Here is a 15,843-nt window from a genome sequence, read left to right as displayed (position 1 = left end):
CTGATTATCCCCCGGACATGTCTCACCCCACCCTACACTGCACACACACGCCCGGCAGGCTGGTCACACATGTAACATACATCTGAAGTGCGGTCATTTGTCATTTCATCATTTGTGTAGAATAACTGATGGAATTCTGTACTGAGTAACGCTTTGCATGTCCACTGGGCTGCCTGTTGTCCTATCCCTGTGTTATTAACCTCTTCTGTTCCCTTTCCCCTCTCCTGTGTTACTGACACCTCTGTACAGCTGTTACACCCCCTGTTGTGTGCTCTGTATTCCTGTTAGTTCCCTTCCACCAATATCTGCACCCCTTCTGCTCTCCTGTGTACTCTCCCCTCACACCCTTGTTATCTGTATGACCTCCGTATAGTCACAGACTCACTCAGTTTCTATAATACATTTAAAACAAAAGTAAACAATACCCAAATCGCTAATTCATGTGTTTGTAAAAGATTCACGTGCAGCAAATTGCACCAAATATGTGTCTGGGAGGAATAAGACCCCCGGCCAGGAGAGGAGCATTGGTGTAACCTTATGCAGTACAGCACTGTGTGGTTGCCCCTGAGGAGCCTTATGGGGCTGGGTCACAGGAACCTCTGACAGACACTGACCAGGGCTCTATGGCTGAGGGGAAAGGAGAGGCTTATGCTGGCCATACACTGTAAGATTTTCTGTCCAACCATCCAACTAGTTGATTGGTTGGAATGAAAATCTGGTAAGGTATGAAAGCAAATGACAATCAGCAATTTGCTCCCAAACGCAGGAAAATGGACAAAAACTGTTGTTTGAACAAATTGTTTAGAGCAAACATTTAACAAACTTGTCTGAACGACCATTTTAATCTATTTTATGGCATTTAGGAACAAATTGCTGATCATCATTTACTCCCATACCTTACCAGATTTTCATTCCAACCAATCAACTAGTTGGATGAAAGTTGGTCTAGTGTGTGGCCAGCTTTACATATATAACTGTGTTATGTGTGTTTTCTGTGATGTCTATTATATTTACTATATTTATTCCTAGACTGTCCAGCTGTGTGGTTACAGAGTCTTAATTACACATTCTACATTCTCACTGATTCACTGAGGATGGACAAGGACGGGAGTCCCAAGACTGAGCGGATCTTACATCTCACCCTGGAGATCTTCTATCTGCTGACTGGGGAGGTGAGAGAGTCTGAGCGTGTCACAGTGACATCACTTATATCTATAGTAATAATACAGGGACATGACTGGGGAGGTGAGGGTATCTGGGCGTGTCACAGTGACATCACATATCTATAGTAATAATACAGGGACATGACTGGAGAGGTGAGGGGGTCTGGGAGTGTCACAGTAACATCACTTATATCTATAGTAATAATACAGGGACATGATTGGGGAGGTGAGAGAGTCTGAGCGTGTCACAGTGACATCACTTATATCTATAGTAATAATACAGGGACATGATTGGGGAGATGAGGGGGTCTGGGAGTGTCACAGTGACATCACTTATATCTATAGTAATAATACAGGGACATGACTGGGGAGGTGAGGGGATCTGGGAGTGTCATAGTGACATCACTTATATCTATAGTAATAATACAGGGACATGACTGGAGAGGTGAGGGGGTCTGGGAGTGTCACAATGACATCACATATCTATAGTAATAATACAGGGACATGACTGGAGAGGTGAGAGGATCTAGGAGTGTCACAGTGACATCACTTATATCTATAGTAATAAACGAGCAGCAGTGAGCCGGTCTTAGGCCCTGATTCAGAGCCGCTCGTTGCGTTCCGATGTTGACTAACCGCGCATGCGTCGGTGTAACACTGCGCATGTGCGTACGGCAGATTGCAAGCTTATTTTGTCTCGTTCGTCAAATAGCGTACAGGAAGTGACATGTCAAATGTGATTGACAGAACAGGGCGTTTTTGGGTGTTGACGGGGGAGGAGATGGAAAAACGCAGGCGTGGCGAGGCGTTTTTTGGGCGTACATACATTAACAAATGTGAACGTCAAATGTGTTCGTACCAACTCATACGTCACTGGATGATCCTCTTTCCCTTCAAAATGCTCGCACAGCTTAGGGGCTGGATAACTCAACCACAGTGGCGATGGCTTCTACTCCGTCCCGGCACTCCACGATGTAGCATCGATTAATCACGGCTTGTCAGAAAATTAGTGTTTGATTGAAACCCTGGCTTGGTATGTGTTTGGAAAGCAGTTTTTTTGGATAGCACAAAACCGAACGCAGGTGGAAATCATAGCTGCTAATGTCTGGATTACACAATCAATTAGTGTACATTTGTGGGGGTGTATTTTGGCCGCAATGTGTTGTTTTTGGACTATTGTAACAATAATGTCATCATGTTTAGGTTTGGTGCCTCATTTTGTGTTTGCAAGGTGATTTTTCCTCCTTAGGTAATGTTTTAAACGTTAATTTTTTAGGTTGAACATTGTTGGCTTGTGGGCCCGGATTAAATGTAACCCATTTTTACAATAATGTCAGAATACAAAGTCGTACATTTGTTGTAAATTTATTGGTATCCCCCAAAAAATAAATGCACATATTTCACTAAAACATTTTTGGCAGTGTTCATTCCACAATATTTATTAATTGTGCAAACAATAAATTTTTGGTAAACGGAAATGCAAAAATTAAAAACAATTCACAAGAAAGGAGAGGGAAGTTTTGGCCAGAAAGGAATATGAGGCAAGCACAGAAGGAGTGTGGGAAAAGTAGCCAATGCTGTCACCGTTTTTTTCGGCCGTTTGGCTGGGGGAGGGAGGGCGCCAGACCGGGTCCGGGATGTCATCAGGCTGGCCTGTCCAGAGGCAGATGTTGTGGCCTCTGGACTAGGCACATTTGGAGGATTGGCTGATGTTGTGCCAGAGGTGGAGGATCCTGATGTTCTGGCAGGAAGGGAGGTCTGCTCCACCATGTGCTGGCGAACGAGCTACTCCAGGGCAGTGGCGATGCGGATGTTGGCCCTGGTATTTTCCGCCAGGGCCTGACCAATGGTCACGTTGGCTGCAGCATTTTGCTCCAGGGCCTCAGCCACCCGTACCAGACTGGCGTCCATCCTCTGCAGAATCTCCGTATGGAAATCAGATTTTAAATTGAGTTCTGTGAGGAGGGACACTGCCTGCGAGGGGGATTGCCCTGGACTGGCTTCTGCAGGGTCCTCAGCCGGATGTACTGGTTCATCCCCTGCAGAGCCTGCCGAAATTCTGCGGCTAAGGCTCCCCTCTGGAGCAGACTCATCCGCCTGTGTTTCTGTTGGAAAAATGAGAAAAGACTCACATTAGAATCTACATATTGGCACAATAACATTTCAGAGTTGGTGACATCACAATATTTACCTGGGACAACATGAGGAGCCGCAAAGTCTGGCATGTCCGTATCCATGTTGGACACGCCAAACACCTCCACAGCCTGCACACACAGCTGTGCCAGCTCTTCTAAATCAGTCAACTCCAATGACACAGGGGTGGGACCTCCACCTGTCCCCCTTGCATGCCTAGCCCTGTCCGCCATTTTTTGTTTCAGGCGATATTTGAAGTCGCCCCACCTGTGGGTGAAAAAGGAACCATTATTTTTTATTTGTTTTTGGTTTTAGGGTGGTCCAGTGTTTACTTACCGCCGTTTGACATCCCGGGCTAGACGGACATAATCACCCACCCTATTGACCTCAACGGCTACCTCTTCCCACATTCTCCACTTCTGGCTTGAACTCATATTCCTGTCTGCCTGTGGCAGGATGTCCACACACTTCTGAATCAAAACCTCCATCTCCTTTCTTGTGAATTGTGGCTGCCTTTTCTTTTTGGCAGCTTTGCCCGGAATACTGGGCCCAGCAGCCTCTTCCATGTCATCCTCCTCACCTATTTGTGTAAATTTGGAGAATTCTCAACTTCACAACTTGCACAATATTATGTTTATAATTAATCATTGAGTCAAAATGCATGAAATACTTACCGCCAGACTGTTGTCCATTGTTTCCCTGGTCTGTAGCCATGTCTGAGCTTCAAACAAGAAATACACCAGAATTTTGTTTTTGTCTCGTGACGTATTTATACATGCTTCCTTATTTTGCGGCCGCATCATTGATTGTGCGTTCCTATGATCCCTCCTTAATTTGTGCGGGAAACGAAACACTATTTATGGCTTGGGGCGTCTCGATTCGAGGTGGCGTTTTTTGAATGTTGGAGGTTACGTTGGTTGGAGTTGATTGTTGGCTGGTGTAGGAGTTTGCGTTTTTGGAAGTAGTTTTTTTGGATATATTCGTTTTTTGATTTCCGTTCGTTTGTTTTCGTTTTGTAATTTTTTGGTCGTTTTCAGTTTTGGTAAGTTTGGGGAAGTCTAACTTTGGGGCAATTTGTCTCTCATTCTGGTTAAGAATTTTCTTATATTTTTTTCCCGTCATTTCATCTCTCTTAGGTTTTATTTTGGCTCTGCCCCAAAGACCTTTTGATCCGGATTCTTATATATTATCTCTTGGTAAGTTCATTTGTTAAACTGTTTTGGAAATGTTCTTGTTTGTCTTTACGCAACTTTGGTTGGCCTTACACATGTAACCTTTGTTTTTCCAAATCCGAAATCTGTTTTTTTTTGTTACGCTGCGTTTTTGTAACTTGTATTTGCGAACTAATTAGCGCATTTTTACTACTTACTATTGTGACTTGTATTTGCGAACTAATTAGCGCATTTTTACTACTTACTATTGTGACTTGTATTTGCGAACTAATTAGCGCATTTTTACTACTTACTATTGTGACTTGTATTTGCGAACTAATTAGCGCATTTTTACTACTTACTATTGTGACTTGTATTTGCGAACTAATTAGCGCTTTGTGAAATGCTTATTCATCCCTTAAAATAGTTTGTGTTTTCTCGGTAGCATTTGTTGCTTACATTGGGCCTCAATTTGACGTAGTGTGCGCAATGTCGTTTTGCTCTTTGCCCAAATTTGTGTGTGTCCCCTTTTATGTTTTGTCTTGCTTACATTTTTGAAACTGAAATGGCCAGCATAAAATGATGTATATTTATGTTGTGATTATTTCCAGTTTCAACATATCATGACAATACCCCGGCATGTAAGCATCAATGGATGGTATCTTCAAGCTAAGTAAAAAGTATAATCTTTGGGGGGGGGTAAAAAGCCTGACATTCAAATCTTGCCATTTCAGGTTGATATGGGTCGGATTGTTCTGGCCCTGCTCCCGGAAGCCGACCAACCTCAATCTCGTCCCAGGCGTAGGCATCGTAGGCGTGCAAGGCCCCAGATATTTCGAACACGTGTCACCCTTTTTGGAATGCCCGATGATGAGGTTTTAAGACGCTACCGTCTTCCTCCAAAAATCATCATAGACACTCTCTCATTAATAGAGAGTGATCTTGAGCGGCAAATTGACAGTCCTACAGCAATACCACCACTTACGCAATTTCTGGCGGTGTTACATTTCTGTGCCTCAGGATCGTTCCAAACAACGGTGGGAATAGTGGCGGGCATCTCACAATCCTCCTTTTCCCGGATCCTGAGGGCAGTGATGGAGGCACTTTTCAAGCACCTCCATCATTTTATTAAAATGCCTTTGGATATGGGTGCCCTTAGTGTGGCCAAGGCCAATTTTTACCAAATAGCTGGCTTCCCACACATCATAGGGGTTGTGGATGGTACTCACATACCACTTCAGCCTCCAGCACGGCTGGAGGCAATATTTAGAAACCGGAAACACTATCACTCCCTCAATGTAATGGTGGTATGTGATGCCTCCCTCCAGATCCTGTCCCTGAATGCAAAATTACCAGGAAGTGCACATGACTCCTTCGTCATCCGGCAATCAGGGATATGGCACAAATTAACCAACCTACAAGCTGGTGATGCGTGGCTTCTGGGTAAGTGGAGACCTTTAGTACATAACAATGTTAAGCTTCATACAGAGTGAGCCTGATGTTGACTATTCTTTTTCACAGGAGACAGTGGCTACCCTTGCACGCCCTGGCTGATCAGTCCTTATTTGGCTCCCACACCAGGGCCACAAAGTGAGTATAATTCCGCACTTACAGCCACCAGGCAAGTGGTGGAGCGCTGTATCGGCCTTTTAAAAGGCCGATTCAGATGCCTCCACCGCTCTGGTGGCGAGCTCATGTATTTGCCGGATATGGTTTCGAAAATTGTGGTCCTGTGTGGGATATTTCACAACATCGCCATAAGGAGTGGTGTCCCAATGCAGCCAGAGGATGCCTTACCTGAGGATGGCCCCCCTGAGGTTGGTCGGAGGTCAGTATGTGGGGGGGCCATACGCGATGATGTGGTGGCCAGATTTTTTAGGTAATTATTGACAAAACAACAGTGTTTATACCTAATGTGGTAGGGTTTGTTTGAGAACATCTAATTATTTATTTTTATTTTCTCCATCTTCTGTTTTTTGACATAATCTTTGGCACTCCAACGATGACTACTTCCTGCTACCCTTAAAAAACCTGTATGTGGACATTTTGGGGATATATTCTGGAACCCATATTGCAACGCCATATTTGTGGAATCGTGTTGGCATGGTCCTTCGTCAACCAGTTCTTGATTTGTTGTTTTTTTATTTGGTTTTGTTGGTATGTGTTGTATATGTGATTATCACTGTGTGTTTTGTTTGTGAGTGACCACTTTGATTTTTCAGTTATGTTGTGAATAAATGTTTTGAGAGTGAAATGTTGTACCTTTTTTGGAACGTTACAAGCAAGTGTAACCAGGTTCACACACGTTACATTTGACTAAGGGGTAATCCAGTACTGACGCCAGTTGAGCTAAAATGTAATATGTTTTCAGGGTCCAAACCAACACCCAAAGGAAGCCTGTACAATCATTTGGCTTCGTAAGATTGGCCTAAGCAGCTTGCACCCCAACTAGGAACCTGTAAAATGTAGTAATATCTAATTGTGACTACACCAAAAAAGGGAAATTAGATTGTTACTGTTAGGTGTTTCTTGTGGCTGTTTTACATAAAAATACAACACACAATCTTAGTGTCAAAAAATGGAAATCCTTGCAGGAACAGTCTACTTATGTCAGGGTAAACAATCTGTGATTTAGAAAAAACGAATGAGCCAGAACGTTACTTCGAAAATAACACTTTATTTTTAAAATGGGCCATAAAAATAAAAAACTAATCCCTAAGGAGGACCGACATATGGTCAAGGACCACCAGCACACCGATTATATGGTGGCGCATCCGGGCCACACAGGCGGATAATTCTGCCCGACGCCTCTGTTCTTCTGTGGGTGAGAAAAGTGTGGGGATTAATACAACAATACTGAAACCACATTAAAAAACACACCAAAACCCAACAAAAAAAACAAAACATAATTACACCATTAAAACACATCAAACTAAAATGGTGTAGGCCAAAAATACAAGGCCAATGTACAAATTCCGACAGGTGTGATATGTGTATGTTGAAATCAGCAGTAACAGGTAAAGGCAATCGCCAAAATCCCCAAAAGTGTAGCCAAAAACCCCCAAAAAAGGAACCACACATGATTACATACAAACAGTTTGTGTCGATAAAAAAACGCAAAGAAAAACATACCGGAAGATACAACGCCAGCTCCGGAAGGCCCTCCATCGTCCTCCTCGGAGGTGCCTCCATTCCCCAAAGATCGGGGAGGGGGTAATTCTAAGAGGGGTGGTTGGAGGAGAGGGGGAATTGGGACGGAGGGGAAGGAGGCCCGAAAATTCAGCCTGAGGGTCTTTGAAGGCTGGGGAGGAGTGGGGAATAGGGGAATTACTGGTAGTGGAGTGTTGGCTGGGGGTTGGGGAGAGTGGCCGTGAGCGCCGTCTGGCCGGACGCTGACGGCGTAGTCTTCGATGGGCCCCTAAAAGATGTGAAACAAATTGTGGTTAGTTTCAACACAAATCCGCGAAAAAAACCATTTTCGAATCCCCCCCCCAAAAAAAACGAACCATGCAGATATGAGTACAATGAATAAATATGAAATACAGGGAAAACATGGCCATGCAGATATGAGTACAATGAATAAATATGAAATACAGGGAAAACATGGCCATGCAGATATGAGTACAATGAATAAACATGAAATACAGGGAAAACATGCACACGCAGTTAGGGCCACAAAGACAAACATGAAAACCACAATCCATAAAACTTACTTTCGGCGATCTGCATGCGAAAGCATGCCAGCAAGCGGGGCGTCCGCCGCTGCAGGCCCGACCACCTGCGATCCAGCTGCCCGATCTGGCGGCGTGAGCCGAAGGAGCGCAGGCGGGCCCGTACCTCCGCATATGCGGAACGCTTTTCGCGGTTGGTGATGGGTGGAGGCTGGCTGGTGATCCGCCTATCCATGACCTCCGTTAGCACCAGCAGCTCGCGCCTGGTGAATGCGGAGGCTCTCATGATGGCAATGGTGTTTTTATGAAAAATCATTTTTAATAAAGTGCCCCAAAATTTTTTGATTGGCTAATGTATTTGGGTAATTAACAGGACCAATTCTATTGGTTAGTGTATGAGTCATGTGTTCGACAAGGCCAGAAATCTCTTGAGACTTATGATAGGCTTGATGCAGTGACATGCGTAAGCAAATTTAAATAAAGAAATGAACTCCGGGAAATATGCGGGTAGAAAAACAAATAGAACAATTATTTAATTGAGGCTAACATGTATTTTGACAATTAAAAGCGAATGTTTAAGCCATACGTATTCTGCGGGTAAACACAAACACGGACATGAATAAAGTTTATTGCATTGTGTTAAAAAAAAAAACAATTTAGCGAATTGATATATTGATTGGCATGATACGATTGAGGGAGGTAGGCAGAATAAACGAGTAGTTAATCGAAATCTGACAGTCCAACTTCCGGGTAGTACTAGTGCGTGCGTTCCCTTCAAGCCACTTCGGGGATGTACGCTCGCTATTTGGCACGCTCGTTAGTTAGAGGAGGGGTCGCTTGAGTTTGGGGAGGATGTTTGTCTGCTTGCGAAAATACGAGCGAGTGCTTGAATTTAAATATTTTTTTACGTACGCCGAACGTACGAACGGTCACTTGCGTCCGGGTCTGAATGAGGGCCTTAGTTATAGTATCAATCCCAGAGTCCTCATTGGAGTTGGGAGTTATTAGATTGTTTGCAGTATGTTGTTTTGTTTCTGTCACTGATACAAAGATGTCAGAGCTGCAGGAAATACTATATACTCTAGATTTTCCTGTATATAGGAGATTGTTACAAGATGTGTGTTTGTAAAATAGAGATTTCTTCTTCAGGGTCCATAGGGGATCCACAGGGATAACCATGGAGGGTGTAGTCGGTTGAAGCTAACTGGGCACCAAACAGTTAAAGCTTTAGTTCCCAGGATGCCCCGGTCCTCCTCCCCTATACCCCGCCCCCAGCCAAAGGCAGACAGTTTGAGTTTGGTGCACCTTTAGACATGCTTTATTTTTATGATTTCTTAATTTTTTTTCTTTCATCAGAGCAAGTAGAGCTGGGTGTCCTAATGGGCGCCTGTGCTGCTGCTTCGGTGATTACGGTGTGCGCCAGCAGAGCTCAGCTATCCGCTACACTGGGGACCCAGGGTTGGAGCCGGACAAACGGGGAGGCAGTTAAGGCGATTTCCCAATTTCGGGGTATCGTGTCTTTTGCAGTCCTTACCTCCGGCTGTGGAGACCAGCTGGACAACGCTGTAGTGGGGCATCCTCCTTTAACCACTTGCCTGGCACGGTCGTATCAGATACGACCACACCAGGCTGGGCTTTCCCTGACATGGTCGTATCTGATACGACCAGTCAGAAGTGCCCACTAGGCGGCTGTGGGAAGCGAATCTTCCCACAGCCACCTATGTCAGAGGGACACCCCGGTCCCCCTGCAACTGTGGCTGCCTCTCCAGCTTGTCCTGATCACTGCTGGCCACAGTGATCGGACAATCCGCGGCACCCGACTCCTGGTGCGGCTACAAGGACAGCCGCGTGTTCCTAATGCTGTGTCCCGATCACTGTGGCCAGCAGTGATCGGGCAGCATGTGTGACCATCCACACTGCAGTAGCTGCAACTCCTGCTAACCGCAGCTGCTGCTGTCCCCCCGTGTAGCCGGCGCCGCATCTTTTCCCAGCGCAGCTGCCCGTTGTCCCTGATCTCCCCCCCCCCCCTTCCTTCCGGCATTGTGGCTTCTGCTGCTGCTCCATCCCCGGCCCCCCCTTTCCTCAAGGTTCCTGCTCTGGTGTTCCCGAACCCTCCAACCAAAACCCCTTCCTCCCGGCGCTGCGGCGTCCCGGCCACCCTTCTCATCTGGGCGGCTGATCTTGTGTCCCTGGCCGTCCTCTGCACTGGCTCCTCCCGGCGCTGTGGCGGCCGTACTGCTTTGTCCCTTCTCTTCCAGGTACCTGCTCTTGTGTCCACGGACCCTTCAACAACCCCCTGCTGCGGTGGCCACTGCTGCTCCATCCCTGGCCCCCCCTGTCCTCCAGGCGGCTGCTCCCGTGTCCCCACAGCTCTTCCCCCAACCCGCTCCTTCTTCCACTGCGGCGGCCACTGCTGCTTCGTCCATGGCCCCCCTGTCCTCCAGGCGGCTGCTCCAGTGTCCCCTTGTCCTCCCCCAACCCCATCAGTCTTGTGCTGCGGTGGCCGCTGCTGCTTCGTCCCCAGCCCCCCTTGTACTCCAGGCGGCTGCTCCTGTGTCCCCGGCTCCTCCCCGAACCCCCCCTCTTTTTGCGCTGCGGCGACCGCTGCTGCTTCATCCACGGCCCCCCTTTTCCTCCAGGTAGCTGCTCCTGTGTCCCCGTACCCTCCCCCAACCCCTACCTTCTTGCCCTGCGGCGGCCTCTGCTGATCCAGGCTGTATCCACGGCCCTCCCCCTGGTGCGGCTGCAGTTGTGTGTGACAATGTCTACAGCCGGCATTATCCATACTCCCTCCCTCCTATTCAAGCTCCGCCTCTGTTCTCTGGCAGTCTCTCTATCTATCTATCTATATATATATATATATATATATATATATCTCAAACCATCAATAGTTAATATCGATGGTTGAGCCCATTGGCTACCGATGGGAGTACAATATATCATAAAAATTGCTATTTTTATGGTATATGGTGTCTAAAAAATATTTTCTTTTTTAAAATCGTGCTGAAAAAGTTTTAAAAAGATGTTCTTGACCTAATTCAACCTTTAAAAAAAATGACAATTTTGGAGCGATTTTTGGAAAAAGAATTTGTCAGTTAAGTGGTTAAGGATGCCACGGATAGAAAACTGGATACTTGTCTCAAGTCCATTTACTCGCTTTCTGGCTCTATTACTCGGCCGGCTATGGCCGCAGCCTGGGTAGCTAAGGCTATTGAAGGATGGACGGATGCGCTTGAAGACAGCCTGCCATCAGACGCTACCATGGAGCAACTGGCCCACATCTTCCATATCTGGGAAGTGGCCTCTTATTTGGGAGAAGCTGCATTGGATACTGGTCTCCTTGCCCCTAAGGCATCTGCGATCTCGGTAGTTGCCCGCTGGATCATTTGGCTACGATCCTGGAAAGCGGACACGGAATCCAAGAAGGCCCTCGAATCTTTACCCTTCTCTGGAGATATGCTGTTCGGTGCAGAGTTGGGCAAAATCGTGGCTACCGCGGCAGCCTCAAAATCTGTTTTTTTGCCGTCAGTAACTTTTCCTAAGCCTAAACCGTTCTTTTTTCGGTCCTTTTGCCCCAAGGAAGGCAAAAGGACAGTCCTTTCCCAGGCAGCCTAGTTCACACAAGTCTGCCAAGCTTCGATTCAAGCAGACTTGGTCGGCCAAACGTCCAGACCCCAGAGTTTGTGCTAGCTGGACTCTGTGTGAAGTGAAACAGTTTTTATAAGCATTCGAAGTTGACAAACATTCAAATTTCAAAATGTGTCCGCAATTTTGGCCACGTGTGTGTGTGTGTGTGTGTGTGTGTGTGTGTGTGTATATTATATTATATTTATTATTATTATTATTATTATTAGCTATGTCTGACAAGGAAGTTGAGCTCTCCTGTAGGCACTGCAGGGGTTGGTAAGGAGGATTTGTCACAGGATGGGCTGTGTGTGAGGTGCTGGTGCCTGGTCCCTCCAACCCCCCAACTATGGGACAGGACCCTCCTTGGGCGGTGTTTTCCCAGGTACTGGCCTCCATCGCGGATCGCCTGGTGGTTCCAGCTTTTCTCCCCCATATGGGGTTACCCAAGCAGCCATCCTCCCATCGCAGGGTATCCCGCAATTATTGCAGTCTACCCCTGGGCCTCAGACTGTTAGTCCCTATACGGGGTTACCTCTATATATGCAGACTCCTCCAGTGACTGTCATTCCCTTTCAGGGACTTCCGCAGGCTGGTCAACCACTAAGAGCTGGGCCAATGTACTGAGGCTCAGAAAGCTTTAGTGGGACAGATGAGAGATGCCGCTGCCTATATTGGTGAGGTGGTTTTGGATGCCAGTCTACTGACCTTCAGAGTCTCGGCCGCAGCTATGTCTGCTCGCCACTCTTTGTGGTTATGCTCTTGGAGGGTGGATGTGGATTCCAAGAAGGGCCTGGAGGCCTTGCCCTTCAATGGAGAGATATTGTTTGGCCCAGACCTGGACAAAATTGTAGACACTCTGGCAAAGTCTAAGTCAGCTTTTCTGCCATCGGCAGCTGCGACTTCTAAGGCTAGGGCCTCTGCATTTCGGTCCTTTCATTCTCAAGGGAAGTCCAAGGGTCAGTTCTTCCCAAGGCCACCCCTAAACCTAAGAAGCAAGCTTGGAGTGCTAGCCACCCTACTTCCAAGCCGGAGGATAAACCTTCCGCCTGATGGGACCAGCCTCCCTCTGCGGGATCCCAGAGTGGGAGGCCGACTTCTTCAATTCACCAAGTGCTGGTGCAACACCACCACGGATGCTTGGGTACAAGAAGTGGTCTCTCAGGGGTACGTCCTCTCCTTTCGTCAGAGACCTCCCAACCAGTTTTTCTGCACGAGTCCTTCTCTGGACGAGACCAAGGCCTTGCAGATTCGGGGAGCTTATAGAGTCCATGCTGAAAGTAGGGGTCGTTGTTCCCGTTACGCTTTCTCAATGCAGGACAGGTTACTACTCTACTCTGTTTCTGGTTCAGAAACCCAGTGGGTCTCATCGGCCTATCCTCAATCTAAAGTCACTGAACAAGTTCCTCAGAGTGCCCAAATTCAGGATGGAAACTTTGCGTTCCATCATTCTGACTATGGAACCTGGGGATTACATGGTCTCCCTGGACATCCAGGACGCCTACCTTCATGTTCCTATAGCGCCTTCACACCAGCGGTATCTGCGGTTTGCTGTACGACAGAACCACTTCCAGGTTCAGGCTCTGCCCTTTGGCCTCTCCACGGCTCCAAGGGTATTCACCAAAATTATGGCTGTCATGGCTGCCCATCTACGGAGCCAAGTTATACGACTTCTGACTTAACTCGATGAACTCCTATTGCTGGCGAGCTTTCTGGAGGTACTTCTACAATATCTACACCTGATGATCACTTGTCTGCAAGCGCACGGGTGGCTGAATTGGAATGCGTCCTCCCTAATTCCCTCACAGAGGATTGTTCATTTGGGAGCCCTTCTGAATTCTCATCAGCAAAGGATCTTTCTAACCCCAGAAAAGACTTACTCCCTACAACTGCGGGTGCGCAGTTGCCTGAACAGTTGCCGGGTGTCTGTTCACTCGGCAATGCGTGTTCTAGGGTCCATGGTGTCCGCGTTTGACATGGTGGAATATGCCCAGTTCCATTCCAGGCCCCATGCAGGGGCTGATTCTATCCAAATGGAATGGATTACCACACCGAATTAGGACTCGGATGCTGGTTTTGTCTCCAGAGGTGCGCCTGTCTCTATCTTGGTGGCTTCTCACCAGGGGTCGCCCCTTTTGGATCCCGGACTGGGTTCTTCTCACAACAGATGCCTGTCTCCGGGGTTGGGGTGCAGTGACAGGTCCACTTCCACTTCAGGGCTGTTGGACAACAGAAGAAGCAATTTTCCCGATCAACGTTCTTGAACTTAGGGCCGTGTACAGGGCCTTCCAGTTGTCAAGTCACGTTCTTCAGGGAAAAGCCGTGCAGGTTCAGTCCGACGACGCCACCATGGTGGTGTACATCAACCATCAAGGGGGCACTCGCAGTCGAGCAGCGATGACAGAAGGGTCACGAGTCCTGTCTTGGGTGGAGTGCCACCTTCCAGCCATCTTGGCAGTGTTCATTCCAGGAGACCTCAATTGAGAGGCGGTTTCCTCAGCCATCACGACGTGTATCCCAGGGAATGGTCGCTTCAACAAGAGGTGTTTCAACTCCTTGTGGATAAACGGGGCCTGCTGGAGGTGGCCATCATGGCATCCGGTCACAATCACAAGTTGCTCGTGCACAGGTCCAGAACCAGAGATGCCGAAGCAAGCTTGGTGGACGCTCTGTCCGTGAGATGGACCTTCCAGTTTGTGTATGTATTTCCTCCGATATCCTTTCTTCCTCGGGTTCTTTGGAAATCCAAGAAGGGCGGCGGCACGCTTCTGCTGGGGGCTCTGGCTCAGCCCAGACGTCCTTGGTACTGCTTCCATTCGGGGAGTAGCGCACATCCTGGTATGGGCCGAATGTCATCTCCCAGCAATTTCGGCATTGTTAATACCAGGATTGCTCAACTGGGAAGCGGAATTCCTAAGTTGTCAGGATATACACGCCGGAGAGTGGACTCTCCACCTGGATGTCTTCCAACTCCTGGTGGAGACAATGGGGCCTACCAAGTGTAGACCTCATGGCCTGACGTCACAATCACCCGATCTCCAGGTACGGGTCCAAAACCAGAGACCCCCCTCAGCCGCCTTTGTGGACGCTCTGGCAGTGCTGTGGGCCTTCCATCTTGCCTCTTTCCTCCTCTCGAGGGTTCTCTGAAAATTCAATCAAGAAGGTGGCACGTGGACTTCCGGTTGTGGTGAGGATGTGGTGAGACGCTTCAGCGCTCAGCTCCGTTACCACCCAGCTTCACACGGCGTGCACGGCTGTTTATCAGCCTCCATCGGAGAACAAACGCTTACCTCACTAAGCGGAGACACTCGTCCGGTGTATGGAAAAATATTTCCCCCCACAGATGCCCAGACGACACCAGACTCAGAAAGCTGAGAAGCTGCGCTCAGAATCCAAGATGGCGGCCGCGCCTGAATCGCTGGCGTCTCAGACGGAGTTGAGCAGTGTTATGTCTCAGTCTGATACTCAGCCTCCCCCAGCACTACTGCCTAATACAGCCACAGTGAGTACTCCAATCACCTATGACACTATGGTGAAAGCCATACAAGACACTATGAAACCCTTAATGCAGGAGCAAACTGCACACTTTACACAGGCAATCAAAGATATTAAGAATCAAGTACAGCAGCTTTCCACCAGAGTGGAATCCTCTGAGTGTAGATTGGGGGAGATTTATCAAGATGTATATACTTTGAAAGGTTCTGTCTCTCAAACTACTAAAATACAAAACCAGATTATTAATAAAATTGATGATCTGGAAAATAGATCCAGGAGAAACAACTTGAGAATACTAGGCCTGCCAGAAACCCTTAAAGGGGCTGAGCTATATTCTTTTCTTCAATCAACACTCCCTGAGTTACTGAAAATCTCTGACTCCTACCCTAAGATCATTGTGGAACGTGCACATAGAGTTGGTCCAATCCGAGATCATTCAAATCCTAGGCCACGGGTAGTGATTTTTCGCTGCTTAAATTATGCACATAAAGATGCACTATGGCTAGCATCTAGGAAAACCAGAAATTTATTGTGGAATGATAGCAGACTCCTCATTTTCCAAGATTTTTCTATTGAAGTTACTAAGGCGCGTAAAGCCTTTTCCCC

General features: G+C 47.4%; 2 protein-coding genes across 5 annotated transcripts in view; one reads left to right on the top strand and one right to left on the bottom strand.

Moving 5' to 3' along the window:
• The window catches only part of LOC148508066 (uncharacterized), a 251,333-nt gene that overhangs the window by 96,248 nt on the left and 139,242 nt on the right, over positions 1-15,843 (bottom strand). The gene's annotated exons all lie outside the window — the stretch shown is intronic.
• The window catches only part of LOC148508068 (uncharacterized), a 33,008-nt gene that overhangs the window by 697 nt on the left and 16,468 nt on the right, over positions 1-15,843 (top strand). For all 4 annotated transcript variants that reach the window (XM_088445224.1, XM_088445222.1, XM_088445221.1 and 1 more), the window contains exon 2: positions 1,030-1,172. In XM_088445224.1, the coding sequence (XP_088301350.1) occupies positions 1,030-1,172 (143 nt within the window). The remainder of the gene's footprint in view (positions 1-1,029; positions 1,173-15,843) is intronic.

This window comes from Taudactylus pleione, unplaced genomic scaffold, assembly GCF_031769625.1.
Source record: "Taudactylus pleione unplaced genomic scaffold, aTauple2 ptg000377l, whole genome shotgun sequence".
NCBI lineage: Eukaryota > Metazoa > Chordata > Amphibia > Anura > Myobatrachidae > Taudactylus > Taudactylus pleione.
The sequence above is the reverse complement of the archived record's forward strand: the minus strand, read 5'-3'. Positions and strand labels throughout refer to the sequence as shown.